The sequence below is a fragment of the Balaenoptera acutorostrata genome, chromosome 13, assembly GCF_949987535.1.
Source record: "Balaenoptera acutorostrata chromosome 13, mBalAcu1.1, whole genome shotgun sequence".
NCBI lineage: Eukaryota > Metazoa > Chordata > Mammalia > Artiodactyla > Balaenopteridae > Balaenoptera > Balaenoptera acutorostrata.
In genome coordinates, this window is record NC_080076.1 from 71,605,089 (window position 1) to 71,630,760 (window position 25,672).

A 25,672-nucleotide genomic window follows, 5' to 3' on the forward strand; every position below is an offset into this window, starting at 1 on the left:
TTTGCAGACCTGTTTTCCTGCCCTGGAGTCTTGGGTCCATTTCCTTGTTGTCAGCAAGGGGTCAGGTGTGGGGAGATTCCCCCCACTGCCTCACGAGGACCAGACTGCAGCACAGGGGGATGGGCCTGCAGCCCGAAGAGGTGGCCTCCAGGTGCACACTGGTCAGTGACATGGGGGCCCAGGGCGCTTGCCCTATGGGTGCCCTGGCTGCTGGCCGGACTGCCGTCAGAGGTACAGCCTGCGTACAGTCTATCAATTAAATTTTTACACAGCCTTATTAGGGTACAATTTATATATAATTCATTTTGATATATTTTTCTGATATTTTGTAGTAAAAAGTTTCCAACGTGCAGGAAAGTTGGAAGACTTTTACAGTGCATACCTATGTATACCCACAGCCTGGATTCTACAGTTAACACTTTATACTTGCTTTATCACATTGAAACTACATTTTAGTGTAAAATAAGGCCATCTGATCCCAGCACTTAGAGTTTTCTTTCTGGTAGTACAATAACCTTTTCTTTTAACATAAGAGGTGTTTAATCCTACAAGTTTTTATTCTACATCTATGATAAGCCAGTTATTTAATTAGCAGTAACAATGTTTCGATTACCTCTGCTTTAGCCATGGAGCCAGTGACAGGAGCCCCCAGTGATCCTTCCCTGGGACACATGACTCACAAGAATGGTATCATTTTGCCTCCACCTGCCCCAGTTCAGGAAGCTGGAGGCCCCCTGGGTTCTAAGACAGCAGTGACTTCTGTTGGGACCTGTTGAAACTTGTCACATGTAACAGTCTATGCCAGGTTCTTTGGGAAGTTGAATAAAATCTTGAGCCTCAGCTGGAGCTGACGGTGGCTGTTCTTTGTCAAATCTACAGAATAAAAAGGGCACAGAGCTGCTGCTCGGAGTGGATGCTTTGGGGCTTCACATTTATGACCCTGAGAACAGACTGACCCCCAAGATCTCCTTCCCGTGGAACGAAATCCGAAACATCTCGTATAGCGACAAGGAGGTAGGACCCGTCTGCACTGTAGATGCCCTTGCGGCCCAGCAGGTTTTTCCCCATCTCTCCTTCTGGAGCGGCCGCTCCTTGTTAGCAGCAAGATCCTTTAATTCCCAGGCTTTGGGTTTTTGCTTGTTGATTTTTATAGTATTTACAGAACAGTACTGGCATCCTGTTTTCAAACAGCATAACTAAACCCCTCTGCTGACTAATGAGAGGCTGGGAAGCTCAACTGTCAGGACTAAACCCTGGAGAACAGTAAACAAACCAGAAAGTAACCCTTTCTTATTACTTGGCTTTCTATTTCTGGTGAGAATTCTCTTTGTTTGTTTTTTTTAATAAAATTATGTATTTTATTTATTTTTATTTTTGGCCGTGTGGGTCTTAGTTGCTGTGCGCGGGCTTTCTCTAGTTGCGGCGAGAGGGGGCTGCTGTTCGTTGCGGTGCGCAGGCTTCTCATTGCGGTGGCTTCTCCTGTTGTGGAGCACGGGCTCTAGGCGCATGGGCTTCAGTAGTTGTGGCACGTGGGCTCAGTAGTTGTGGCTTGCGGACTCCAGAGCGCAGGCTCAGTAGCTGTGGCACACGGGCTTAGTTGCTCTGCGGCATGTGGGATCTTCCCGGACCAGGGATCAAACCCGTGTTGCCTGCATTGGCAGGCGGATTCTTAACCACTGCGCCACCAGGGAAGCCCCTCTCTTTGTATTTTAAGTGTGGTGTATACTAAACCCTCTCTCTGTGTCCAGTGCTTGATTCATGGGATGCAGATGTATATATACACACACACACACACACACACACACACACACACACACCCCTCTCTCCATAACATGTATGTGAATGTATATGTATTTTATATATATATATATATATAGTATATATACATATCAGCAGTGATATAAAGAAGGATATCAGGCCAACTTGCTTACAAGAATTAAAGAAAAATTAAGTTTGAATAACTCAAATGAGCACTCTAACTTAGAATTCAAATATTACTATATAGGATTGTGACTTTTCCCTAATGCTGTAATCCTGTATTCATTCATTCATTCATTCTTTGTTAATTTTTTAAATTAATTTTTATTGGAGTATAGTTGCTTTACAATGTTGTGTTAGTTTCTGCTGTACAGCAAAGTGAATCAGTTAAACATATACATATATCCACTCTTTTTTAGATTCTTTTCCCATATAGGTCATTACAGAGTATTGAGTAGAGTTCCCTGTGCTATACAGTAGGTTCTTATTAGTTATCTATTTTATATATAGTAGTGTGTATATGTCAGTCCCAGTCTCCCAATTTATCCCCTCCCCCACCCTTTCCCCCTTGGTAACCACATTCATTGTTAATTTTAAGGGAGTTTTTGAGCATCTCCTTTGTGTTAGGTTTTGTGGGAGAAACAAAGATGTAGAGAATGCAGTCTCAGCCCTCAGGGAAGTTATAGTCAAGTAGTGACTCAACTGCCGTGATCCATAACCTCAGTGTGAGCGGCTGGTGAGAGGTGGTGATGATATGGTACTTTTCAGCCTGCCAGCAGCTTTGCCCTGGCTCTGATTCAGTCTTCACAAGAACACTGCTGTGAGAGTAGGGACTGTGTTCTGGTTGCTCTGTGTCACCTCAGGAAGCGGAGATGCAGAGGGATCAGGTGACCTGTGTCTGGTGAGAGGAATAGCAGAAGCCACATCCCCTGAGTTTCCAGGGAAGCACAGAGGACGGGCCCTGAGACGCACTGCACCAGGCTGAGGAAGGCAGGCCCGGGCGAGGAGTGAGTAACAGAGACGGCCCACGTGGCTGCCTGCAGAGCCCCAACCCCGTGCAGGTTTCCTGCTTTCTCTTTCCTCGTGTAGCAACTCGAGGAAAGGAGCACCAGGCCCCTGGTTGCCAGTATGTGGTTGAGATCTACTCGGCCATGCTTGATGAGACAGATTGAGCTTCTTAATTCAAAACATTTTGGCTTCTCAGATTTTTGTAAGTAGCCCGGGAGATGAGCATTTAGGTATTTCTCTTTTAAAGCACTTAAACTGAAAGTTCTACGTGACTTAAAGCAGTAGGTGTGCTGGTAGTTTTTCATCTCTAATTTCATAAAGTCTATTTACTGCACATCCACAACTTCGCGTGCTAAAGGCTCCCAAAACACTCATCCTTCATGGAAGCCAAGGAGTGAAGTCTTCCCTAGTGTGATGGCTCGACACAGTAAACTAATATTCCCTCTCCCGGGGCAAGGCGCCCCCGAGTTCCGTCACGTCAGTAACTCGCACAGTGCAAGGGCCTCAAGCTGACTTGACATGATGAGAAGTAGTCTTGGTCGTTATATACAACGACCATGCTGTCACAACAGAAGTGCTGGTTTATTTTAAGTGAGCCATTGATTCTGTGTGCATGCCCTGGCGTGGCACAGAGCTTGTGGTTTCCCCACTCCTTGAGGTTTCCCACTGACAGCTCTGGGCTTTGATAGCAAGGCCAAAAATAAGCTCACAAAATTCATAAATAGCAGCCTACACAAGAGCAATACTGCTTCTAAGTTCACTTGACCAAAAGCGAAACAAAGGACCATTTTTCTGTCCTCCGTGTGCTAAGCCCTTGTTGGACAATATAGCATGAGAAAGAAATACCCAAGAATAGATCTTCTTAAACGACTTCATCTGCTTAGCAAGTCTTTCTTGGGAGTGGATATTCATGTTTAAAGTGCATCTTTGTCTATGACATAAATCGCAGCAAGATCCTTTTTGACCTACCTCCTAGAGAAATGGAAATAAAAACAAAAATAAACAAATGGGACCTAATGAAACTTAAAAGCTTTTGCCAAGCAAAAGAAAACATAAGACGAAAAGACAACCCTCAGAATGGGAGAAAATATTTGCAAATGAAGCAACTGACAAAGGATTAATCTCCAAAATTTACAAGCAGCTCAGTATCAAAAAAACAAAACAACCCAATCCAAAAATGGGCAGAAGACCTAAATAGACATTTCTCCAAAGAAGATATACACATTGCCAACAAACACATGAAAGGATGCTCAACATCACTAATCATTAGAGAAATGCAAGTCAAAACTACAATGAGGTATCACCTCACACCAGTTAGAATGGCCATCATCAAAAAATCTACAACAATAAATGCTGGAGAGGGTGTGGAGGAAAGGGAACCCTCTTGCACTGTTGGTGGGAATGTAAATTGATACAGCCACTATGGAGAACAGTATGGAGGTTCCTTAAAAAACTAAAAATAGAACTACCATACGACCCAGCAATCCCACTACTGGGCATATACCCAGAGAAAACCATAATTCAAAGAGTCATGTGCCACAATGTTCATTGCAGCTCTATTTACAATAGCCAGGACATGGAAGCAACCGAAGTGTCCATCGATAGATGAATGGATAAAGAAGATATGGCACATATATACAATGGAATATTACTCAGCCATAAAAAGAAACGAAATTGAGTTATTTGTAGTGTGGTGGATGGACCTAGAGTCTGTCATACAGAGTGAAGTAAGTCAGAAAGAGAAAAACAAATACCGTATGCTAACACATATATATGGAATCTAAAAAAGAAAAAAAAAAAGGTTCTGAAGAGCCTAGGGGCAGGACAGGAATAAAGACGCAGACATAAAGAATGGACTTGAGGACACGGGGAGGGGGAAGGGTAAGCTGGGACGAAGTGAGAGAGTGGCATGGACATATATACACTACCAAATGTAAAATAGATAGCTAGTGGGAAGCAGCTGCATAGCACAGGGAGATCAGCTCGGTGCTTTGTGACCACCTAGAGGGGTGGGATAGTGAAGGTGGGAGGGAGACGTAAGAGGGAGGAGATATGGGGATATATGTATATGTATAGCTGATTCACTTTGTTATAAAGCAGAAACTAACACACCATTATAAAGCAATTATACTCCAATAAAGATGTTAAAAATAAAAAAATAAAATAAAAAAAATAAGGTGCATCTTTGAAATCTAAGATCTGTCCAGTCTCATCAGGAATGAGTGAGAACAACAGTTGCCGTTTTTTCTTTATATTTGACCCTGCCTGGTAGTCTGGCCCTGGGTTCTCCTACTAAGCTACCCACCCGCCCATCCATAGCATTCCTCTTTCTCTCCCCTTTGATTTTTGTAGTATTTTCCTTTTCTACTACAGTCCATTCTTTGTCACTCTTTAACTGTATTCTTTCTATTAACAGCTTTCATCAAACCATCCCCATGTTTGGAAATCTGGGGTGACACCCCATATGCTGTCACGTCAAATCTAAGCCCTTCTGACTGCCCATCCCCAGCCTACCTCACCAGCCCCCACTCCTGCCTTGCTCCCAGTCTAAACCCATGGTTTTATCTTAGTCATCAAAGAGTTAATAATGCCACACACACACACACACACACACACACACACACACGCTAACACTGCTCATTTCCCCATCTCTGCCTTATCTCTATTGCTTGCCCTGTCCAGAATGCCCCTCCATCCTACCTTTTAGCTTCTCTGTCATATTCTTTGTCCAAGACCAGCTTATGTCCATCCTACCCTGAGGATTTGTGATTTGTGCCACCCAATGAGGCACTAACACGTGATGTAATCTCTTGAGTAGTTGACTCTTGTTGGTCTAGTTCCAGCCAGGTGGTGAGCCTCCTGTAGGCAGGGCTGCCTCTGCGGTGGCCCTCCCAGTGTTGGCCTCAAGGTTCGGCCCGTCAAGGGTTTGTATTTCAGATTTCCAAGCCTAAGATGGTGCTGAGAACCCAGCTTCCAGAATCCTGAACTTCCTGGGCACCATGAAGCCAGGATAAGGCATGGCCTTGTGCTGGATCTTTGCCAGGGGGTTTGCTGCTTTTGTGGAATTTCCCAGTTGGTGGCAATGTTCTAGGCTGTCAGACTGAAACTGTTTTCTGCTTTTTCCTTTCAGTTTACTATTAAGCCATTGGATAAGAAAATTGATGTCTTCAAATTTAACTCCTCAAAGCTTCGTGTTAATAAGCTGGTAAGTTGAGATCCTGGTTTTTGTTAGACTGTAGTTTTTCTGTGAAATTGAAAGCCGTTTTTGAACCAGTATCAGAGTGACATGTTGTGAGGTGTAGAATGATCACTCACTTGGTACGTGCTTCTCTGATCAGCCTTGAAAGATTTCTCTTTAGCTTAACCTAAAGAGTCAAACCTACATTTTGTGATGAGGAATTTCTAAAAGTTATTTTTATTGAAGTACTTCATACATATGAAAGGATATGTATAATGTATACATGGGCTATAAAGAACAACAGAAATAAACAGCTACTTACCCACCACCAAGCTTTAAGAAATAGCACACTCCCAACACTGTGGAACCGCCCCCGCATTAGCACCTTGCTGTCCCCCCTCTCCCCGAGGGTGACCACCATTCTCAGCTGTGTGCTTAATATCCCCCTGCTTTTCATCAGAACTTTAGTTCGTATACGGCAAGTTATGTATGTTTTTGAAATTTATATATGTGCTATCAACTGTGTTCTTCTGTCACATGCCTTTTTTACACATTATTTTTTGAGATTTATCTATGTTGATGCTCAAAGATATGGTCCTTTCGTTTCACTGCTGTATAGTATTCCATTATATATTCTGTTAAAATATATATATATATATATTTTTTTCTCCATTCTCCTGTTAATGGACAATTAAGTGCTTTCTGCGTCTTGTATCTGCCCGCTGGTACGCGTGGGCAATCGATTCCCTGGAGTCTAGAGAGTGTCTTCACATAGCCCTGCATGTGGTATATGTCCAAATTCAAGGTTATGTCTCGTTGTTTTCCAAAGAAGGTGAATTAATGTACAGAATCAACAACACTGGGTGAAACTTCCTTTTGCCTTATATCCTATATCCTCAGCAATTGTGTTATTAGCCTTTAAAAATTTTTGCCAATCTTGTGCATTTAAAATGGTATCTCAGTGTCATATTAATTTGCATCTTTATATTTGCTAATGAGGTTGAATATCTTTTTGTATATTTATTGGCCAGTCTCATTGTCTCTTTTGTCAAACTTGTTTCTTGTCTTTTGGCTGTTTTTCTTTTGGGTTGTTTGTTTTCTTTATTGGTTATCTCTTCTTCCAGTTTGTGTCTTATTTTTCCTTTTTTTTTTTTATGCCTTAACAAATTTTAATGTAGATAAACGTATACATCTTTTCCTTAACTATTTGTGCTTTTTGTGGCTTGCTTGACATCTTTCCTTATCCTGTGACCATCAAGATATTCTTCTATGTTCTCTTCTAAGAATTTCCAGGGCTTGATCTTTGCACTTAAGGCATTAATCCCTCTGGAGTCGAGTTTTGCATGTGGTGGAGGTGGGGGAATCCAACTTACTTTTTTCCCACGAATGACCTGTCGTCCCAGCCCTGCCTGTTGAACACGCTTTGCCGTCCTCTCCCCTGGTATGCAGAGCCATGCGCTGACTCCGCAGAGTGAAGGGCATCAGAAGACAAGCTAAATGGCGCCCCTTCCTCTCTTCACTGTGATTGTCTCCAGAGCTGAGGTCTGGAGGCCACAGGGAGGACGTTGGTTGTTTCCCTCCATACCTTCTCTCAGGTTCCCCACAAGAGCCCTTGGACCAAGATGCTGTAGCTGCTGTGCTGTCTCAGTGGAGTCAACGTGTGGGTATAACATTTCTCCTGCTTTCATCGCACAGATTCTCCAGCTGTGTATCGGGAACCACGACCTGTTCATGAGGAGGAGGAAGGCTGATTCTTTGGAAGTTCAGCAGATGAAAGCTCAGGCCAGGGAGGAGAAGGCCAGAAAGCAGGTGAGCAGGGGAACTGCCGCTATCTCCTGGTGGTGGTCTTGGCCCGGAGGTAAGGAGTGGTCATGGGCTCACAGGAGTCCTTTGAGCACGGATCTGCGTACTCTTATTTTATTCCTGTTGGGTCTTTTTGGCTGATGAATAAATGATGGTGGGACGTCAGCTCTGGAAATGAGGAATAAACTCTAACAGCATATCTCAAAGACACATCCCTAGTTATTTCTCCAGTGAAGTGAGTGAAGTGCGATTAATGCACGTTGTGGGCAGAGATAGCCAAGCCCACATGTATCCACCCACCTATCCACCCATCCATCCATCCATCCATCGTCCATGCAGCTAAGCTTTCATTCTTTCTGCCTGCCTGTCTCCTGTGCCCAGACTTCTCCTTTTCTAATTAGATGGTGATGGAATGCAGGGAGGCATCTCTGCGCCCACTGCTGGAATTAGACTCCGGCCGCACTTCCCCATTGCAGGTCAGCCCAGGCGGCACATCGCCCACAGCGAGAGGTGCCAGGAGCACGTTATCAGCAGCCTGGACGATCTGCATCATTGTTTTCTACTCTTAGACCTTTTTGACTCACCGCAATCCACACAGCTAATCTGAGCCCCGCTGCTGAGAATATCAATCGTGGCTTTGGATGAACTACTAGACAGAGTAGCAGCAGCTGCAATCGGCTGCCCTTAGGACTTGCAGGCTTGGAGGGGTAATAATTAGTCTGTGTGCAGCTCTCTAATTTGGGTCCTCCGATGAAGCTGGCTCCCGGCCCTGAGATTTAGAATGAAATGCCCAGTTTGATCCATTGTGCTCTCGACTCCGTCTCTGTGCTCTCGGCTCCGTCTCTTTGCTCTCTGAGATGGTGGGCCACAGATGTACTCTTCGGGATGCTTTGGGGTGGGGTGGGGGACAGTGGAATGGGTTTTGCTGGACAAAGAAATGCTCCTGGGCCAGCACAGGGTCATAGTGGCAACTTCAAGAAGAGCCCTCTCTGACCTCTTTATCAGCAGAGGAAAGCTTAGAAGTGAGAGATCTGATCACGGCAAGAAGCGTGTAAGCCTCCAGGCTGTGCAGAGAGTAGCTTGAACACAACCCTGGACCTGCACTGCCTGTAGGATGGCAGATGCACATTCCTGGCATCTGGCAACCTCAGGTCAGGGGCTTCATGGCCCAGCAGTACAGACATTGACCTTGGAGCCAGATGTGAAACTTAGTATGTGACCCTAGTGATTGACCTACCTTCCAGATCTCGGTTTTCTTATCTGTCAAGTGGAGCTAAGGATCTCTCTTCTGTGTCTCAGATCAGAGGACACACTGTACCTAAAGGTCTTTGTGAGCTGAAACTGCTTTGCAAACAGGAGGTCCCTTATGATTGGGGTGGAGGTCTCAGGGAGGGTGCAATGCTGAGAGCAGAAGGGGATTGTAGACTTTTTTCAAGTGGAGGATAATGGGGATCTAGTCATCCACCTAATGGGAATGGTAATATGATGGAAATTAGAGAACAAATTGGCCAAGCTTTTCATTGACCTGCAAGAGGAAAACTGGAGAAAAATTTACTGTATTTTATTGCTTGTCTTTGCATTATTCCTTTGAGGCCCAATGCATTTTTTTGACTTACTGTTTAGAAAAAGCAGCAATCTTAAAAATCTTGTGTTTGGGAGAAGATTGAAGCAAGAAGTAAGTAATTAAATGTGCTTTAATTATTTAAGGAAGAAAATAGTGCAGTGGTCATTTCTGGCTCCTGCTTTCTGAACTCAGCTAGAGCCCTAGGATCACAGAGAATAGCACTTGTCCTCTGCTTGTTCCCCTTATTAAGCTCGGCATGTGGCCCAATTAATACAGTGATCCAGAAGGCGAGGGAGGCGGCAGCAGCTTAGTGCTGGTGCCCTAAGGATCAGGGATCCGGGCCGCGTCCCCACTCCTCCCCCCGGGCTCCCTCCTGTCGCAGGCCTGGCTCAGGAGTTGCTTCCGCTTGAGGCTGTGGGGGTCTGCGCCTGGCTGCTGCTGCCTCCCGCTGTGAAATACAATGTGTGAGCTATTGATGCATCACACGGATGATTCCATCTTCTCCGAGGGTCAGAGGCAAGAGTGGAGCTACTGTTGATGAGATTAGAGGTGTGGGAGGGGTCCGTGTGGGTAAGAAGCAGCACGGTGGCTCATGGTGGTGGAGAGGGACACGTGGTCTATCTCTGGAGCTGCCCCTTGGGGAGAAGGAGCCTGCATTGTGTCCTGTCAGCTGCAGGGCAGAGCCACTGGGGTCTCAGGCACGTTGGCCAGGTAGCTGTTTCCGTACCCAGCGTGTACGGAGGTACCCGTACATCCAGGTGGAGACTGGCTCCGTGTTCTGCTGTTTGTTCATTTACCACTTGGTGATTTTTCAAGGAGCACGGCTTTCCACTCTACAGCTGGTTTAGAAGGATGGAGGGTGGTGGGTGAGGAGAACGACACTGGTACCTAAAGTCCAGGGAAGAAAAGGGTCCCCAGAGGGGAGACCCTGGTCACTGGCTGTCCTCGGATCTGTGGCACAGCAGGTCATGGGCCCTGTGACCAGCGACCGCTCATTCCCCCCAGATGGAGAGGCAGCGCCTCGCTCGAGAGAAGCAGATGAGGGAGGAGGCTGAACGCACGAGGGACGAGCTGGAGAGGAGGCTGCTGCAGATGAAGGAAGAGGCGACGATGGCCAACGAAGCCCTGGTGACTTCCAAGGGGCTGGGTCCTGGGAGGCTACTCGGACTCCCTCTGGCTCTGGAGTTAGGCCCCCAAGGACCACGGATTAGCCACATTTACTTTGACATTTTGGCTTAAAAAAATTATTGTCTTTCTCTCCGCCTCTGTTTCCAGGAGCAGATTTAGATTGAGTTCAACCTCCAAGTGCAGGCAGACTCCACTCACCATGGGTCACCTTTCCCGCAGGGTGTCTCAGCCCTGGCCCGCCCCACCTCGCGGCCAGGTCATCCCCTGGTGGGGGCCATCCTGTGTGTTGAGGGCTGGTTGGCTGTGTCCCTGGCCTCTGCCCACTAGATTCCCCCATTTGTGACAATCAAAAATGTCTCTAGACATTGTGACGTGTCCCCAGAGGGCACAGTCTCCCGTGCTTTTGAAGCAATTATTTAAAGAGAAAGAAGGATAGAGTTAAGTTGGGTTTCTCCCTCATAAAGTGTAGCCTCAGCTCAAGTGGGTCCCCATGGAGGGACCCTGAAGGGCCTTCTGAGAAGTTGAAAGGTGTAGCTTGGGGACACTCCGTGGCAGGGCCCCAAGGAGTCCAAGATCTTGGTCCTTGCTGACCTGAGTGTCTGAGGCCTGATCGGGGCGGGATGACAGGCACAGGACTCCTGTTCCCACTGACCACGCTCTTTTCTCCAGATGCGGTCCGAGGAGACAGCCGACCTGTTGGCCGAAAAGGCCCAAATCACTGAGGAGGAGGCGAAGCTCCTGGCACAGAAGGCGGCAGAGGCCGAACAGGAGATGCAGCGCATCAAGGCCACGGCCATCCGGACGGAGGAAGAGAAGCGCCTTATGGAGCAGAAGGTGCTGGAGGCCGAGGTGCTGGCGCTGAAGATGGCTGAGGAGTCCGAGAGGAGGTTAGCATGGGGGCGGGGAGGCCCTGCGCTGGGGCAGAGCCTGCTGGCAGCTGCTGACCCGTCTCCCGGGCAGGGGCAGAGGCTCCTTCCCGCACAGGCCGGTGGGGCTGGAGCTGGACGGGCGCAGGAACGTAGTTCTCTTGTCCGGTGGACTCTGGTCGGGCTGTGCCTTTGCGATGAGCCCCCGTCCCTGTGATGCTTGTGTTTGCAGGAAAACCATCGAGCTTGTCCACAGGCTGCTGTTAGCTGAGGAGACATGAGGAGGCTCTTCTGACATTTACAGAACGTGCTTCTTTTCCCTTTTGGTTTGAGGGGCGTGTGGGGAGACAGCAGCTATTCAGGTTTAACGCTTCCCTGAAGATGGGAGGGGAGGGCAGGGTGCCCTGGCTCACGACCAGGTCGAAGGATGGGACTGTAGTCTGTGCTTTTCAAAGACAATTGGAGGCTCTGGGCTGTGCTGGTTCCACAGCCGTCAGATTACCCTGGCTCATTCCTTGCGGCACTTGGTCTGTGGATTTAGAACACCTGAATTTGGCTTTTCACTGCCAGGGTGCAGTCGCTACAGTTTCCTCTCCATTCTTTGCGTGTCATTCTGGGAATACGGTTCCGTGTTTCCCACCCTGCTCTAGGCTCCTTTCTTTCCATGTGCCGTCACTTCCCCGCGAGTGATGTGTGTTGGGCTGGGTCCCCTGGGTCCAGTGTCCTGACGAGGCACGAGGCCCTCAGCTATGTGCTTATCTTCCTGCCCGAGGAGGTTGTTTCACTTGGGGGTCCTGAAGAATCAGTTCTTTCACATCCTGCCCTTTGTGATCCAGTATGACACCTTTGCCCAGCCCACTCTCACCCAGAAAGAAGCAGAGGAAGCTTCTAGCCCCTCCCCCGATTTCCCTCCCCCTCCCCCAGTTGCAAAGGTTCATCCTTGACTCTTCTGGCCACCTGCTTCACTGCTCTCCCAGTTGTTTTTTTTTTTTTTTTTTTTAATTATTTATTTATTTATTTGACTGTGTTGGGTTTTCGTTTCTGTGCGAGGACTTTCTCCAGCTGCGGCAAGCGGGGGCCACTCTTCATCGCGGTGCGCGGGCCTCTCACTATCGTGGCCTCTCTTGTTGCAGAGCACAGGCTCCAGACGCGCAGGCTCAGTAGTTGTGGCTCACGGGCCCAGTTGCTCCGCGGCATGTGGGATCTTCCCAGACCAGGGCTCGAACCCGTGTCCCCTGCATTGGCAGGCAGATTCTCAACCACTGCACCACCAGGGAAGCCCTCCCAGTTTTGATTTAAACTGGAAATCAGTTGAAATGAACAATACCTGGGAATGTTGTTCCTGCTTCGGAAGTTCTGATTTCATGTAAATCCTCCCCCCCCCCCACCCCCGTGCTTGTTTGCCTGGTCTGGTGCCATCCTCAGGGTTAACCCAGCTCCCTCGTCTCCGGGGGTCAAGGGGGAAGAGGGGTCTCTTTCCTCCTCCTGTCATCTTCTGTGGAGCTGAGGGTCCCTTCTCTCCTTGCAGGGCCAAGGAGGCAGATCAGCTGAAGCAGGACCTGCAGGAAGCCCGCGAGGCAGAGCGAAGGGCCAAGCAGAAGCTCCTGGAAATCACCACCAAGCCCACGTACCCGGTGAGCCTGGGGCTGCCAGCCGCGCTGCTTCTCACCTCGTAGCGGTCCCTTCCCTCCCAGCCCTCCGGTTCCCCTGGTGGGGCCTTCAGGGCGACTGTTAAGCAAACGCATGGTGGAGCGAATGGTGCAGAATGTTCTAGGGCCTTGAAAGAGAGATGGGACGTAGGGAGGTGACTTGGTTTAAGCAAAGTAACAGAGGTGGGAAGCAAAGTGGTCCAAGGGGTAATAAATGATACCATTGACGATCTTATAGGGCAGACGGTGGGAGAAGTAGATTGGGGCCATATTTTAGACGACCCTCTGATCTGGGAGGAGAAAGTCCTCAAAACAAATCTAACTGCCTCACCCTCTGCTTCAGGGGTGGGCATGCTGGGCCTAGAGCCTTTGTGGCCTCTGGAGGGGTGGGTGGTTGACGCAGCAGTGCCCTCTGTTCTTGTGGACCTGAACCTCCTAATCTGATTTCTCCTTCGTAGCCCATGAACCCACTCCCAGCCCCGCTGCCTCCTGACATACCAAGCTTCAACCTCATTGGTGACAGCCTGTCTTTCGACTTCAAGGATACTGACATGAAGCGGCTTTCCATGGAGATAGAGAAAGAAAAGTACGGAGCCCCCTCCCCTCCCCCGTGCCCCGCGTGGGCAGCCTGGTACTAACTCCTACAAAGGTTTGTTCTGTCCTCACCCACCGGGAGAGGAATTTCCTAATTGGAAATGAAGGGCGACAGACCAGCATTCATCTTCCAGGATACAAATGACACTTGATTGGTGACCCGGAGTTTATAGTGGCTCCAGAGGCTCACCTGAAGTCTAGGACTGGTTGTCAGAGGTCTCCAAGCCAGTCAGACCGCTGTTCACGTGGTGGTCCGTGGTGGTCGTGTTCTAACCTGGTGATGCGACACGTTTCCTAGTCGTGTTCTCTGGCGGCTGAGCTCTGTGGCGGGTCCCATGTCTAGAACAAGGGCGAGAGAGAAAAAACTCAAGCTCAAGGCTGAGGAGGGCAAACGGCTGGGGCTACAGTCAGCTTGAACGGCCCTGCCGTGGGAGCCACACATTGAGCCCAGCGTGCCCTGAGCTGTCCTCCTCCTTCACTTTATGGTCGGGGACGTGACTCTGAGATGGAAGGGAGCCCCACTGCAGAGGGCATCTAACTGAGGTCCCCTAAACAGAGCCGTCGGTAAATCGGCCATCTGTGCCGTGGCTGGCCAGGGAAATGTCACAGTAGCTGCCAGGCATGGGGTGCCTGGGTGACAGGGTCCTTTATCTTTTATCTCATTTCATTCCCACCAACTGACTTCAAAGGTAGGTTTAGTGTTCCCATTTATAAATGAGAACCCAGATTTAGAGCATTTAAGGAGCTCACCCAGCACCCCACAGCTGATGAGGGACAGATCCGGGGTGCAGCGCTTCGTCCGTCTGACTTTGCGGCCCATGCGCTTTCACCTTGTTTGGTGTCCTCAGGTAACCCTCTCCGTGTCCAGCATGGGCAGCCACAGGCCGGGCAGTAAGTCTCTCTGGGCTCGTGTCCTGAGGATAGAGGGACCCAGCGTCTCTGTCTGTGGCACCTGCAGTCCCCTCCACCCGTGGTGGAGTTTCCCTCTACCCTTCACTGTTTTCTAGGCATGCTCAGCAGTACATGGTTGTGTGATCAGGGTACTGCTTTTTTACAGTTTATGTTTTCTTACTCATTACCTGTGCGCACCAGGCACCACCCGTGCATGGGAATCACTGCAGAATGTCCCTTGTGTCTGTGATGCCCGGTTTGCCTGGCTCTGCCCATGTAGCTGGACACCCTGAGGATGGCTTCCTTCATAGATAACCATGTGTGCTTGCAGGTGGTGGTGGGCATCTTTCTATCCCTGGTGTTTGCTGAGTGAGCTTCGGTCATCTTTAGGAGATTATGTCCCAAAACAAGTAGGGATGTGACCATGGCCTATCAGAAGAGGTCACTAGAATGGAATTACTTCTCCGAGAAGTGTTGAGACAAGATTGTTTTGGATGCCAGGAGGCTTGTTTCTTGTGTTGTTTTCTGTATAGAACTAAAAACTATCTGTTATCCATTACAACTGGTATGAGAGTTTACTGAGGCTTTCCTACACTTCCTTCTGTTTAATCCTGACCACAGCCCTGTGATCGTTATCCCTATCTTATGGATGAGGAAACAGATGCAGAGCAGTTTAGTGACTGGCCCAAGCTCCCATGGCCCGCGAGTGGCCGAGCAGAGATGTGAACCCCAGGCTCAGACCCTGGGTCCCAGACCAAGCAGTGTGTGGGTCTGGAGCCTCTCGGTCACGGTACCTCACTGTTTGCCAGACCCCCTGATACTCTGTCTTCTCTCTGGCAGGGTGGAGTATATGGAGAAGAGCAAGCACCTGCAGGAGCAGCTCAACGAACTCAAGACAGAGATCGAGGCCTTGAAACTCAAAGAGAGGGAGACGGCCTTGGATATTCTGCACAATGAGAACTCTGATCAGGGCGGCACCAGCAGCAAACACAATACCATTAAAAAGGTACCGAGTCTCTTGTCTTTTGCTGATTAGGACAGTCGTTAATGAAATGTGAGGTTGGCATCTGGTTTCCTCAGTAGCCGAGTCATTAGACTGTTGTCATTTTTTATATGTACTTAGTTGAGGAAATTTTTTGACTCACGCCAGAAAAGGAATTTAATCTGCCAATGACTGTGAACCCATTGGCTCGATGGAAGGGGAGCTTGTGTTAAAAGCTCTGATGAAATGAATCACGGTTAAAGGACAGGTTTTGATCCATCATTTAGCAGTAAAGCAGTTCTGTCTTTTAAGCCGAGGGGAGTTCTGCCCAGGGAGCTGCCTTACTTAATGAGAAAGCAAAATGAAAGGGAGGCTGTTAAGAATGGACTCTCCCTCTCGTCTTTTTGTGTTTTTAAATGGCAAAGACTGTAAAATTCTGTTCTTGATTTAGAAACCAAATTCTGAAGTTTTAACTTTTTTCAGACTTGAAAGGGAGTATCTAGAAGAACCTTAATGTTTTAAAAGATGAGACTTCATTTATGTTGCTAACAGTTTCATGTCTTTCTCCACGGATATTTTGAGCTTTCAGCATTTTGGAGGAAGTTAAATTCCATGCTAACTATCAGCCCAAGAGTGTACATCTCTTATGCTGGGCAAAGCGGAAAGGTCCTCTCCTGCCAGGTGATGTCAGCTCCTGTCTCTTCCCCCAGGACCAGGCTAACACCTGTAAAATGGGGGTCAGTAAGGCAAGGCTCTTCGTTGAGTTTAGATGGTGATAGTTAGATGTGTTTCACTTTGTACGCTTTAGCGTAGTCTTTAAATTGGTCTCCCGGTTTGAGAGCTGTTTGTTTTCAAGAGATCCGTATCTACCTGCCATCGTTGAGGGGTACAGTCGGGAGCCCTGAATCATCCCTCTTGACTCCAGTTAGTTTTGGCACCGAGTAGAGAATTCCTTTTAATAGGGTGACCTGGAGGGAGAGACCTTTCCACAGTCCACGTTCTTCTTTCCTCCAGCTTCTGTAACTTACCGGGTTTCCCTTCCAAACCAAATTCTGAAACAGTTAGCAAAGGGGAGCTGGAGTGAGGCCTCAGCCAGTGAGCAGAGAGGAAGAAGGATGACTGGGCCAGTGAGCCAGTCGGGCCTCACAGGAGCTGCCTCGGACCCCTCCCTGCCCCACTCCCTCCCCCGGCGCCGGGCGCAGGCTCATCTTTGCCACTGCTGCCGTGATCTGGGCCCTTGACCACAGGGCCCTGGGGTGCTGAAAGCTGGGGAGACCCGTTTCCAAGCTATAAAGCTATAAAAACACACTCTTTTCAAGTACAGTCACTTGTCACAATTTCAGGCCTGTCTGAGCATTTTGCAAATGGCACATGTGGCATTGTTGATATCACAGGGTATGTTTTTGTTTTTCTTCATTTTATTTTGCTGGTTTAGCCTCAAGCCCAAGGCAGAAGACCTATCTGCATTTGAGCCCTCAAAGTAGGTTATTCCCAGGTACTCTGTATGTGGTGATGGGACTGCCCTCTGTGATACTAACCCCTGCATGAGCTTGCCTGTCTCTGTCCCCGGGCCGTGCCGAGCCCTCCCGAGGGCAGGTGGCGCCTGGGGACTGGCCGCAGCATGCTTCGAGTCTGAGAGCAGGCATCCGCCCTGTGGGGCCAGGACAGCCTCCAGGGTGCAGAAGGCTGCCTCGTTCTGAAGAGCATGTCCTGGGGCTGTAGGACCGGCCGTCCTTCACATCTTGTGTCGTTGTCGGGCTGGGGAAGGTCATGGCTTCTTGTCCGGTCAGGTCTGTCTAAAGTCCTTTGTCTTGGTGGCGTACTCCTTAGATAAATAACCCTAGCATGGAAACGGGGTCAATTTGGGTGTTCTTAAGACTGGTGCCTTTAACACGAGATCAAGACCTTTCATGTGGTGACAGCCTCTGAAGACCCGCAGTCATACCTGGTAGCTTCTGGTCGTGGGATGAAGGGGCTGCCCGTGTTCCCTCATTTTCCTCTAGAGCCTCCCTTTCTGTACACATCTATTCTCTTTTCAAGTACAGCAAACCAATAGCACAGGGGTCTGATATGCAGTCAGGCTAAGCGGACTGTCTGTCCGCTGGCGCGCTAACGGCCACCTCTGCGTGGGCTTCTCCGCAGTCTGGGGCGCGGTCGCAGTCGCCGTGAACTCATGTCGGGACAGAGCAGTCTGGGCACCCAGCAGACGAGCAGTCAGTGCTCGTGGAGTGAATTAATTGAATAATTGCTGCTTTCCTTCTGCAACAGTTCATTATTCTCCCAACAGGCCTAGGCAGTGCAGAGAATTTATTACGTGCAATAATGACATCCTGCCTCTGCTCCTCGCCTGCTCCCCAGTAGTACCCCCGCCAGCGAGCCCACCGACACCTGACATGGGATGTGTCCTTTGGTGTCCTCACCGTGCTTTCTGCTCCTAGAATAAAATAAGCCCATTGGAAGCTCTGTACCAAAAAGTGCGATCTGGCATAGGATAGATCCTATTTGTGGTTGCTATTAAAGTCCCAGATGGATCTCATTAGAAGATGGATTCGATCTGTCAGTGGTTCCAGGAACCCGTGGCGTGAACCACAATTTGTGTGTGACACTTTTGTTTAGTGGGCTCCTGTTTCTTCAGCTTTCATACCACATGCTGGCGCTGAACACGCCAGCACCAAGCGGCGCATGCTCCGCATCGGGCAAGTGTGAAGAGCACGGAGTGGGCCGGCCGGGTGGCACCTCTGCTCAAGGGATCACCCCGTGGCACCCAGAGGACCCCGGGGCAGCTCCACTGTGGCTTCCTGGACCCCGTGGCAAGCACAGGGGCACACAGGAAGTCCCTTTTTGTTTTAGTCTATTCTGTCAGATTTTCTCTGCCTGTGACTGTCCTGTTCTACCTTGATATGATTTCATCTCTCTTCTTTCTGTAATGATTCAGAACGCTTAAATTCTTCAGAGACCCAGTTCTGACCGTCAGTTCCCACTGAGCTGTGATTATAGACAAATGATGTTTGATTTGTAGTCAAATGTGTACCGCTCCTAGGACATGCACAGAAGCCTTTTTTTTTTCTTTTTTTTTAGTGTCTTGATGTGAACTTGTTTTCAAAGTATGCTGCCAAGCTCCAGTTAATCAAGAATTCTGATTAATCAAGGGTTAATAAAATGGAGTTGGCTCTTAATACAGCCGGACTTAGTATCACCAGATTAAATAGTGGCAGCTTTTGCTACATGTGAAGTTGGATGCACTTTCCACTTTCTAGACTTTGGTTGTCCCTGTGGCCAGTGACCAAGCCTGACAGCCAGTCACCTGCTGTGCTGGGGCGGCTCTGGCCTTGTGCCTGCTGTGGTCTGGGCTGAAGTGAGCCTAGCTGACGAGAAATACCACGGCGGGCTTTGAAGTGTGGGCACCTAGAATGTCAAGGGCACAGCTCCATCTAGAAAGTCCAGGATGAGAAATGCAGACCGGTGGTGAACTGGAGAGTTTCCATTGTCCTGAAACTTGTCATTAATCTTGGTTCAAACCAGCCTGCATTGATTTTTTTGTTTTGTTTTTCATATCTTTTGATCATAGATTTCTTCAAGGAAAGACTGGTTCTCCTACCTCCCGCGATCCAGGTGTACTCCTCCCCCTTGCTGCCTGTGTTCTCCTGCCTCACCTCGAGGCCGGTGTCTGACCCTGACTCAGCAGGACCCTCCGGGGCTGGTGACGCTTAAGATAATTACAAGGGTTGACCCACGGGTTACCATGGGAATGCTGAGAGGCAGTCCAGTTTGCTTCACCGGGGTTGCTGCTGCTCTGCCACTTACTATCTCTAAAATTCTTACCTTCTGTTAAGGGTCAGTGTCCTCACCTGTAAAAAGGGAATAAAACAGTTCGTTCCCCCTCAGGATTGTTATGAGAATTTAGTGAGTTCACTGTAAGGACTCAGCAAGTGCTTAAAATTATATAAAGAAACAAATCTGCTTGTGAGCCTGGGCCGAACCACAGTTACATGCACAACTTGTGACACTCGTGTCCAGTAAGTGTTTTAGTTTCCGTGTGTTTAGAGGTAGAAACTTTTAAAAAGCCAGAATGAACTCCGCTGACTGTACTATCTGATTTGGACTTGCAAGGGTGTATTTTTCTCCTCCTGCTAATCTTAACTCCACATTTCAATTTTCTCCCAATCGATAATCAGTACAACCGGTTTGGCATTCGCATCTGAGTCCCGAGCGGTGCTAGTGATCAGAAGCTGCCCTTGGGAACGTAGATTTGTGGCATTCTCGGGGGGAGTGACCGTGACATGTATTCCTGGACTCTGGGTCTTGTGAGCCATGGCGTGGGGTCTGGCAGTGAGGCTGGGGGAGGGGGACACGGTGTCTTGGGCTTGAACCTCTTGCCTTCAGAGCCACTGCACTGATGAAGTGAGTGGTGGCCAGGTGTGACTTAGCTGGGCAGCACATTCTGGAGGTGACAACATGTTCGCACCCTTCATCCCCTCTCAAGGGACAGCTTCACTCCCCAATTCTGGGCTGGTCTGAGCGCCGGGAAACTTGTCTTTGTTTTTTGTGCCCATGGTCTCTGAAGAAGCAGAGGATTTCAAAGGCAGTTGACAAATGAGAAATCCTGGGGGTCATAGAGCTTAGAAAACTTATTTTTTTCGTAAATGGTGTGAACCATCGAGGTCTAGCTGTGGTTTCCGCTGGTGGAGGAGCAGGAATGGGGAGCCTCGACATTTATCTGAAGCTCCAGGCGCCTCTCTCAGATCAGGAAGACATAAAAGTCCAATGTCATCTTCAATTTACACGGACTCCCTTTGGAGATGCAGGGCTGGCCCAGTCAAGTGGAGCACTTAAAACACCAGGGAAGTGATAAATCACAGGGCGAGGGTGAATATGCGTGAAAGGCGTCTCCCACAGTTAAAGCAACCAGCCAGGCCTCCCTTGTGACCTCCATCAGCATCGCCTGCCTGGACGGGGGCAGCTCCACAGGCTGCGCTGCCCGTGTGGTGAATACGTTCAGTACCACCAGACCCCGCTCAGGGACCCACATGGCTCTGCCTGCTTCGGAAACCCTGTGTGTCTGGTGGAGCGTCCCCTGCCTTGGCTCCCTGGCTCCAGAACTTTCCCTTTGTGAGAACAGGGCAGAGGTGGGGGGCGGGGTGGAGAAGAAGGGGGAGCAGGAGTGGAGTGGGGAGCAGGGGTCAGCAGAGGCACCGGGTGTGGATGCAGAACACAGCAGAGAGGGCACTGGCTCCGTGGGAAGCTCGGGGGAGGTGTTGCAGGCATGGGCTGGTCTCGGGGCGCCCTCCTCCTGGATGTGACGCCTGGGCTCATCCTTGAAGGCCACTCCCACCTCACACAGACTGAATGTCCACGCGCCTCTTAACTGTCGAGCGCTTCCAGTTTCCTTGCTTGTTCCTGGTAGCTCCCTAGGTAGAAGATTCTACCAGCCTCTTTGCCAAAAGACCACGATCCAGTCCCTCCCTTTGGTTGGTGGGCTTTACCTGGTGAAGCAGTTGCCCTTTGGGAGGCGTTGAGGAGCGTGCAAAACCTGCCTCTCCCTTCTAGGGTATTTTACCACCATTTGGAAGTGTCTGAGGACATTAGTGGGCCTTATTGGATGCAGTAAGACATCTCATTTGGTCCCTCAGCACTGAAGATACGTTTCAGTGCAACTTTCCTCCAGCACCTGATTTGTCACTGCAACAGCGGGAGGGAAGAGTCGGGATGCAAACTCATTCTGCGGGCTCGAGGTTCTAGTCTTATGATCCTTGCTGTGATTTCCCTTCTGATATTGGCAATTTGAAATGACATCGGTCTATCTGCCCCGTTCCCCGGAGGTGCTCGTGCAGTGCTCTGTGCCCATCAGTTAGCCTCCCCCTGCCCAGCGAGGTGAATCAGGCCGATTTGTCCATTTTCCAGGTGGAGGAATGAAGTGAGGCCCTGCCAGCATCACACGGGCAGCTTGAGACATGGGCAGATACCGGTTTCCAGACATCATTCTGCCACTTTAGGTCCCTAAAGGATTAATAAACCAAAGGCACCCTCTGGGTTTTCCCAGGCATATTTCTCTCTAGAGCAGATACAGTAGCTGATACCAAATTGGATTTGTTAATTGTGGTGGACTCGGCCCTTCATCCCACCTCTGCTTAGGGATAAGTGTGTGGACAGCTCTCTCCCCATGCACATCACCAGATGGCATTTGGGTACAAGCTGTCAACTAGCAAGACAGCAGAATAGCTTAATCTGACCAGTTTATAGCAGCCATCCCCCCTCACCGGCCCTGCCCCCTCAGCTTTGATTTGGAAGGAGAATGTTTATCACACCCCAAACCAGAGATTATGTTAGAATTTGCTGCTGCTGGATTTGGCTGTCACCTTCCTGCTCCTGGTGGAGAATCTGCCTGTCCTTTTGTATCTGCGCCCTCCCCCGCTCCTTCGTTCTCAATATGTAGTGGTGGAGAGGAAGTGTAACATGATTTTAGGGCTTGCATTTCAATTCCACTGCATTTTTATGGGACAAGCAGAGTCTCAGCGCCTAGAGTTATTAGGTTAGTATCTAAAATGGGTTCAGCGTTGTGGGTCTTTTTGTTTAAAATGAATTAGACACTCCCCCACCCCTTCTTCTCTTCTCCCCCCGGGATGAGTGGATTGAGGTGAGGCCCCCAGAGACTAGTTGGAGGAATCCTGGCGCTCTGATTAGTTTTCTTCTCCCAGCTTAATTGTAGAGCTTCTTCTCTCTCATCATTGATAGCCGAAGTGGCTCTGTGTCCCGCCCACCCCCTTTTGCTTTAGGAACAAGATTATCACAGTGCGGCCTTGTGAATCAATTTCTCTGTGCTGATGAAAGTGTAATTCATTCTTAATCAAACTGCCTTGCTGCTGCAGGCTCTGTGCCGGAATACATTTAGTTCTTCTCTCTTCACTTTGGGAAGCAATCCCCCTCAAAAGGACTTTTGGAGGAGAGCTGGAAGGAGGGAGCTGGCAGCCAGCCTGGGGCTGTGGTTTTCCAGCAGGGGGCACTCCTGGGAGTGAGGCCGGAGGAGCTTCGTAGCTGGAAGCCTTCACTGCAGAGCAGGCCAGGAAGGATCGGCGAGCCTGGTGCTGGTCTCGGTGCTTCCAGGCTTGCTGCCTCTAGACCCTGGGGCCCTCTCTCAAGGGCAGGCCAGGTCCTCCTATCTAGATGGGCTGCCTGAAACCCTCGCCCAGTGAGTGGGAGCCCATGAGTCTGCATATTGTATGCATGCCCGGGTTCAGGAGAGGCCGCTGGGTACCAAGTCCTTCCCTAGGGTTGGGGGAGCCAGCCTCCTGTCTTTTTTTTTTTTTTTTATAAATTTATTTATGTATTTATTTTTGGCTGTGTTGGGTCTTCGTTTCTGTGTGAGGGCTTTCTCCAGTTGCGGCGAGCGGGGGCCACTCTTCAGCGCGGTGCCACTCTTCAGCGCGGGCCTATCACTGTCGCGGCCTCTCCCGTTGCGGAGCACAGGCTCCAGACGTGCAGACTCAGTAGCTGTGGCTCACGGGCTTAAGTTGCTCCGCGGCATGTGGGATCTTCCCAGACCAGGGCTCGAACCCGTGTGCCCTGCATTGGCAAGCGGATTCTTAACCACTGCGCCACCAGGGAAGCCCCCCTCCTGTCTTTTTAAGGAGACAGAAGTGTCTCCCGAATCTGATTCATTAGCTGGCGGAGGTGTCTGTTCGGTGATACCCGCACACAGCTCGGGTGGTGTGAAGAGGTCTCGCCCTGCCAGGAGGCTCCCCGTCCTGCCCTTGCACAGCCTGGTGGCCATTACAGACAACGGGCAGTGTGATGGGGAGGTGGCTGTGGGGGAACTCTGCCAGGCTGTGTCTATCAAGGCTGGGCAGGAAGAAGGGGCCAGGCCACAGGTGGACCAGAGCCCCCCGAAGACGAAAACCACACCATACAGATATGCAGCCGAGAAAGAAAAGGAAGTTTGTCTCCTCAGAATGGAGCTGGATTAGTGACAGACTTGAACAGCCGGTTCAGTCAAGAGAGAACTTAATTCCTCCTGTATTATTCACACGGCGGATTTTAATCAGATGTGAGGAGACAGCTGCAAGAGAGAAGCGGGTCAGTCCCGTGCCTGGTGAGGAAACTTCATGTTCTTTTGTCATCTTCAGGGAACTGGTGAGAGGAACATGGGGTGCAGAGCTCCCGGAGGGGCTGGACGCGGCTGCCAGGACTCCCTGGCCGCCTCTGTCTGGACCCAGGGGGAGTTTTGGACGGTGAGGGGCAGATGTGGCCACCAGTCATGCTCGGGCAGAACTCTACCCACGTGTCCTCAGAAGGATTCAGAGAAGGTGGACCAGACTTGCCAGGTCCCAGAATGAGGCAGCAGAAGAGGCCCTGCTTGTCTGTCCGCGTTCTGAGGCCTTTCTGCTTCACCACCTACTGAAATTCGGAGTCCACCCAGCATGGCAGCGTGGTCGTAGAGCCACGTTCTGTGCACTTGGGGAGTCCCCCCCGCCCCCCGGCACCGCCCCAGTCCTGGAGGTGCTGCCCCCCGAGCAGTGGGTCTGGGGTGATGATGGGTGTTGCTGGATCACCGAAGGGGCTGCAGGGTGGTGGGTGGCCCTCACGGCTGACTCTGGCTCTCACCATGTGACACCACAGGATGCGAGGCCCAGGGTGGCGGGTCATCTTTGTGGTCCCTTTGCTGCGCTGTGCGGAGAGACAGGCCCATCCCTGAGCAGGAAGACGGACCAAACACTGACGTGGCTTGTACACCTTAGGGTAGGAGAGGGTGGCGGGAATCCAGGATGCTTGTGAGCTGATTTCCAGGAGTCTATGAAGACGACCTGCAGAGGCAGTTCCCTTTATGAAGGGCTAGCTTTGTGCCGTTTCCTCTAAGCCTTCCCCTCCTCCTTTAGGGATACCTCCTGCCTGAGACTACACAGTCAATGTGACAGTCAGTGAGCTTTCTAGAAAGAGCAGGTGGTGAGGGATCCCACAGGTGAGGGGAGGGCTGGGGTGTGGGGCGGAGCCGGGCTGGGAGCACAGCTGGCAGTGCCTGAGGGGGAACCTCCCTGCCCCTGGGCTTGAGTCCCCACGTGGAAGAAAGAAGCCCAGGCTTCTCCCCACGGACCGTCCTCACTGCCCAGCTCCCCCACCTGCGCTCCAGCACGAGCAGGTCCTGATGCCTGAGATGAGGGACGCTGCGGAGGTGGGGCAGGCGCGCCAGTCAGCTCGTGCGGGATTATCCTCTGACGACGGGCTTCCTGTTGGAATTGGAACCACCACAAACTGTACAGAAAGGGTGAAAGGCAGGGGCGGGGCGGCCAGGTCTGCCTGTGGGCCGAGGTGGGATGCTCCAGTGCCCTTGGTGTCAGCAGCCACGTCAGCCACCTCTGTCCGGTGGCTCTGCCCTTCCCTCCAACAGCCTGGAGACCACGGTACTGCCTTCTTGCCGAGGCTGCGCGTCCAGGGTGCTCTCCTGCCTCTGCATGGCCAGTGTTCGATCTTGCGCCGCACCTCTCCCTGGGCTGGGGTGCGACTGCTGCTCTTGCGAGATAAGAGGTCAGTGTGGGCTGGGATCCAGGGCAGTGTGTTGCCCACCCGAAGAGGGCTTTGCCTCCCGACAAGCACACGCTCAAGTGACTGGAGTCTGGCACTGCCAGAGCTGCCAAAACCCTCCACTGGCACCTCGAGGGGACAGCCAGCACGCAGCTCCGGTAGGAGGATCCAGGAATTCTTGGAGCCATCATTGTACATACGGGCAGGAGGCTCTCGGAGGCCCCCACAGCCCAGGCTCTGCGCCTGGGGAAGAGGCCAGGCCTCTCGGGGGCATCTGCTCTCCCTGCCTCAGAGGCTGTGAACCCTGCCTTCGCCCTCACCCCTCCGAACCTGCCCTCTGCCCTGCTCCCCCCGGAAGGAGAGGAGCCGGAGCTGGGGGAGGGGGGACGTGACACTGCTATTAGTAACAGCAGCTGTAGCGTTTCACCGCGCGCCAGGCACGGCACCGAGCGCTCCACAGAGTTTCTGTCCCCCCGCACGTCACCCTGTGAGGAAGGGGCTGCCACCACCCCTGCTTCTCGGTGGGAACTGAGACCAGAGGGAGTCAGTGACCTGCCCAGGACCACCCAGCCGCCCAGATGGGCTTTGGGTCGGGCAGTCTGGCTGTGCCTGTGAGTGATTCAGTGTATGGAAGGAAGGGCTGCGGCAGAGCCCCCATCCCCTGCAGGTCCCCTGTACCCTGAGGAGACACCCTGAGGTCTCCCCGGGAGTGTGCGAGGAACCCGAGTGGAGACACGG

General features: G+C 50.6%; 1 protein-coding gene across 6 annotated transcripts in view; it reads left to right on the plus strand.

The window, feature by feature from the left end:
- Positions 1 to 25,672, plus strand: part of NF2 (NF2, moesin-ezrin-radixin like (MERLIN) tumor suppressor) — an 87,476-nt gene that overhangs the window by 57,222 nt on the left and 4,582 nt on the right. For 2 of the 6 annotated variants that reach the window (XM_057526608.1, XM_057526612.1), the window contains 8 exons: positions 880 to 1,014; positions 5,897 to 5,971; positions 7,640 to 7,753; positions 10,317 to 10,439; positions 11,109 to 11,326; positions 12,834 to 12,939; positions 13,413 to 13,540; positions 15,280 to 15,445. In XM_057526608.1, coding sequence (XP_057382591.1) covers positions 880 to 1,014; positions 5,897 to 5,971; positions 7,640 to 7,753; positions 10,317 to 10,439; positions 11,109 to 11,326; positions 12,834 to 12,939; positions 13,413 to 13,540; positions 15,280 to 15,445 — 1,065 coding nt within the window. Of the gene's footprint in view, positions 1 to 879; positions 1,015 to 5,896; positions 5,972 to 7,639; positions 7,754 to 10,316; positions 10,440 to 11,108; positions 11,327 to 12,833; positions 12,940 to 13,412; positions 13,541 to 15,279; positions 15,453 to 16,856; positions 16,985 to 18,989; positions 19,306 to 25,672 lie in introns of those variants that run through there. The other 4 variants (XM_057526610.1, XM_057526611.1, XM_057526609.1 and 1 more) reach the window with 4 other exon arrangements.